The sequence below is a fragment of the Etheostoma spectabile genome, chromosome 18, assembly GCF_008692095.1.
Source record: "Etheostoma spectabile isolate EspeVRDwgs_2016 chromosome 18, UIUC_Espe_1.0, whole genome shotgun sequence".
NCBI classification, from domain to species: domain Eukaryota; kingdom Metazoa; phylum Chordata; class Actinopteri; order Perciformes; family Percidae; genus Etheostoma; species Etheostoma spectabile.
This window is the reverse complement of record NC_045750.1, coordinates 15,135,653-15,139,830: the sequence shown is the minus strand read 5'-3', so window position 1 is coordinate 15,139,830 and position 4,178 is coordinate 15,135,653. Positions and strand designations below refer to the sequence as shown.

At 42.4% G+C, this 4,178-nt stretch overlaps 1 protein-coding gene across 1 annotated transcript in view; it reads left to right on the top strand.

Moving 5' to 3' along the window:
* faxca (failed axon connections homolog, metaxin like GST domain containing a) overlaps nt 1-4,178 on the top strand; it is an 8,183-nt gene that overhangs the window by 2,522 nt on the left and 1,483 nt on the right. Inside the window, exons 2-6 of the mRNA XM_032543381.1 lie at nt 72-207; nt 491-687; nt 931-1,148; nt 1,890-2,006; nt 2,279-4,178. The exon at nt 2,279-4,178 is cut by the window's right edge and continues 1,483 nt beyond it. Coding sequence (XP_032399272.1) covers nt 72-207; nt 491-687; nt 931-1,148; nt 1,890-2,006; nt 2,279-2,577 — 967 coding nt within the window. The 3' untranslated portion in view covers nt 2,578-4,178. The remainder of the gene's footprint in view (nt 1-71; nt 208-490; nt 688-930; nt 1,149-1,889; nt 2,007-2,278) is intronic.

Genomic DNA, 4,178 nt, shown 5'->3' with positions numbered 1-4,178 from the left:
ACACACACACACACACACACACACACACACACACATGTTTGCTCAGCTCTGTCATTCTGTCCTCTATACAGAAAGGAGGAAGAGCTGGACTCTAAAGATGCCATCATACTCCACCAGTTCTCCAGGCCCAAAACTGGTGTCCCATCCCTGTCCCCTTTCTGCCTTAAGATGGAGACCTACCTTCGTATGGTGGACCTGCCCTACCAGGTAGAGCTGTGCTGATGTGTCTGCACCATTACTTAATCTGTTTGTCTTGTGTTCTCCTAAGGTGACTCTCTAACAGTGTGTTTAAGTCTCTATTTCTTTTTGTTTGTATTTTTGTTATTACTAATTATTGTCCAACTCTGAGTGAGTCTCTGTTGTTACCATCGCTCAGTTTCCTGCGGGAGAGAATTAAATGTTTTGTCTGGAATTAAATTCACATGATACCAATTACCAACTGCTTTCTCATTTCAGTATTTTTTTTCCCTGAATCTCGTTTCTCTCGCAGAACTACTTTGATGGAAAGCTCTCGCCACAGGGGAAGATGCCATGGATTGAATACAACCAGGAGCAGGTGTTTGGTACCGAATTTATTATCGACTTCCTGGAGGAGAGGCTGGGCGCGAGCCTCAACAAGAGCCTGACGCCGCAGGAGAAAGCCATTTCTCGTGCCATCACCATAATGGTGGAGGAGCATTTCTACTGGTAAGGGACCAGGGACGTTCAAACTACATTTTTGTTGTCTTAGAATACCATTTCGCAGCAGGAGTGGAAAATATAAATAATAAACCTTGTTTTTAAAGAAGATTCTTAAAACAATTTTTGTGAAATTTAACTAACTTGTACTCTATCTTTCCATCCAGATCATATTATGCTTTTCTTTCTTTTTTATTCTAGTTAGTAGTACTTGAATATTAATCCTGAGACGTGTGTGTCTGTGTGTTGCAGGACCATAGCTTACTGTCAATGGGTGGACAACCTGGAGGAGACCCAGAAGATGCTGTCGGTGAGCGGGCCGCTGAGTGACCTGCTCAAGTGGATCCTGAGTCACTTGACCGGCGGGATTGTCAAGAGGGAGATGTATGGGCACGGCATCGGACGGTTCTCTGAGGAGGAGGTTTATGCCCTGATGGAGAAGGACATGCGCACCCTGGCCACTCTGCTAGGTGAGAAATCTGGAAATGCTCGTCATATGGAAAATTCTAAATCTATTATAAGATAATTTCTTGGAGCATTTTTTGAGTGTAGTCTGTATCCAAAGAGATTATTAAGGATGTTCACTTTGTAATTGTCACAATTTGTGTTCTACATAGTTTACCCTGCAGATCAACTGCTTTATTGGCAGAAAAGAACTATGGCTTTTCAGTGTGTGCCATGGGAACTATAACCAGCGACATTGTCTTTGTACATGTCAAGTAATAACACAATACTGACCTCCTGTGGTGGAATGTAAGCATTGCAATTTAAAATCAATACATAACCTCTGGCATGAGGTAAGAGAGACGGATCCGAAGTGGTGCTTACTATGGTTAAAGATGCATAGCGCTTAAAGCCTCTATTGATCTCTGATGCCTTTTACTTTGTGGCCTGAAAGGTTTTTTTTCCCTTTCAGTTGTCTCTCATGCATACATTTTCTATTCAAATGTATGTAAGCTGGCTGTTTCCCTCTGTTTCCAGTATGTATGCTAAGCTAAGCTAACCAGCTTCTGGTTTTATATTCAGTGTACAGACATGATAGTGTTTTTAATTCTTACTTAAATCTTACTCTCAGCAAAAAAGTGAATAAGCACATTTTCCCAAAAGGTTGAACTGTTTCTTTAAGAGGAAAAAGAACGTCTCTACCTGGATTGTTTTTGTGTGTTATTATTTGACATATTTGTTTTTTTTCCCCCTGGGTGCTGTCTAAGGTGATAAGAAGTATCTTATGGGCTCTAAGCTTTCAACAGTAGACGCTGCAGTGTTCAGTCACCTGGCTCCTGCTATGTGGACGCTACCAGGAACACGGCCGGAGCAGCTGATCAAAGGTAAGATCAGCCCTTCATTCATGTTCTGAAAAAACATACCGTATCTAACATTTAATTTGTAAGATCATTTGAGATTTGATGTGTTCATCATCGCAAAAGACAACGAAAAGAAGCCAGTCTCCACAATTCAGAAGGTGGAACCAGATACTGTTGTTGAACTAATTATTATATTAATTATCAAAATCAATGCCAATTGACTTATCAAGTGTTAGTGGTGTTTTATTTATCAATAGGACTGACATTTTTTTTTCACCCATTCTGTCCTCCTCCAGGGGAGCTGATCAACCTGGCCATGTACTGTGAGCGCATCCGCCGGCGATTCTGGCCTGAGTGGTTCGTGGACCTGGAGGACTTCTGCTACAGCAACACCACGGAGGGCAGCGACTCACAGTTGAAACTCCCCGATCTGGGCCTCTACTCCCGCACGGACACTTTCCAGGACAACACACACACGCACACTTCACATAGTGGCACACCAAAGGACCCTCAGTCACCCGACAGCGACCAAACAGGCCACTCGCTGTACGACTCTGACATGGACACGGAGTGCTCTGAAATCGACAAGTGTTGACAAAACATACACGTGTAGTACACGCCACATATGTACACACCACAGGAGGGCGCTGAGTCCCACCCTACTTCTTTGAACAGAAAATAACTGGGGAGTATTGGTGGTGTCTCCTGCGTCAGTGAAGAGGTTGAGGACGTTGAGGTCTGACTAGCACCCTGTGATGGAGGGATGACTGCAGCAGAGGGAAAGGAAGTGAAACATGGTGTAAAAGTGATAGAAAAGTGACAGATGGAGAGAAGGAGAATGACAAAGCAGAAAAATTGCAGCGCAGAGAGAAAAAAGAGAAGATTTAAAAACCAGGAGTGAATGATGCCACTGCTGATAAACTCCTCCACGAAGTAGACGACGCCATCTGCAGTCCCAACTTCTGCTTGGTGTCACATTGCCGTAACCATGGCAACTAAGTATGTGCGTGACACCCGTTGTCCCCGTAGAAACTCGCACCACCCAGCCTTGTGTGTGTTTTGACCAACTGAACCCTTAACACCTTGAATTGGTATGACATTGACACGTAGGGAACTGTACAGTGATTCATGTGAATGAATTCAAATCAGTGTAAATATATAAATTGATCAGATTTAATAGATATATTATATATGAGTATAAATAGTATAGATAGCCTGCAAATATAGAATCATCCCATCTGTCATATGGTGTAAATGCTTTAGGTGTTTCTACTTTGTGTTGCACACAGTGACTCAACTTGTCTTGTTGTAATCTCCACACTGCTGGTCTAAGATCAGTATGAGGAGCCCTTTGACTTCCTGTACTGTATGTATCTGTCTGCACAACTGGGATATTACAGTAATGCCTGCTGCCCATTATTAAAAGTGCAGTAAAAGTTCATGGAAGATAAGGGATAGGATACTGCAATTTGCCATAAGCACCTTTAAACTTTCATTTGTCTTATTGAGAGAATTATTTTGCCAAAAACAAAACATGTTAGAAGCATAACGTGACATGTTATGTTGTCAGATGCCTGTGTTTTATCATTGAGGACAGTAGCTTCGGGTCAAATAGACATTTTACATGTATTCAGTCCTTGAGAGAAAGTCAAACAATCATGTAGAAATAGATGAAATAGAGTCTGAATGAAAGTGCATGGCTGGTACGTGCCAATGAAAATCTCCATTTACACTTCACGTAGATCATTTTCTCTACGTTTCTTTGCTGGCTTATTCATTAAGGTTGATGATGCAGTTTGCTTTTGTCGGTGACTCAGGCCAAATCAGCCACGCGGAGATGTAGTTGATCCTTTTCAGCAGTTCAGTTGTTGTGATGGAAACTCTGATGACGAATGATTAAAAGGAAGCAATAATCGAGCAGGCGCAGGTTAATGTTATGCTATAGGCTGCGTGCTCTGTGTGAAGGTTCGGTGCAGGTTTTATGTGTGTTTGTCACTCAGCAAATGCACATACCAACATATAATGTGTTTTGTGAGGTGAGGAATATGGATGCAAGCAAGGGGTATACTGTACTGTATGTATGCGTCTGTCCATGGATGAGTCACCCCCTGTCTGTGAATGATGGCACACTGGTGTTGTTTCCCAGCACAACCTTCTCTTTCTAATACACACACACACACACACACACACACACAC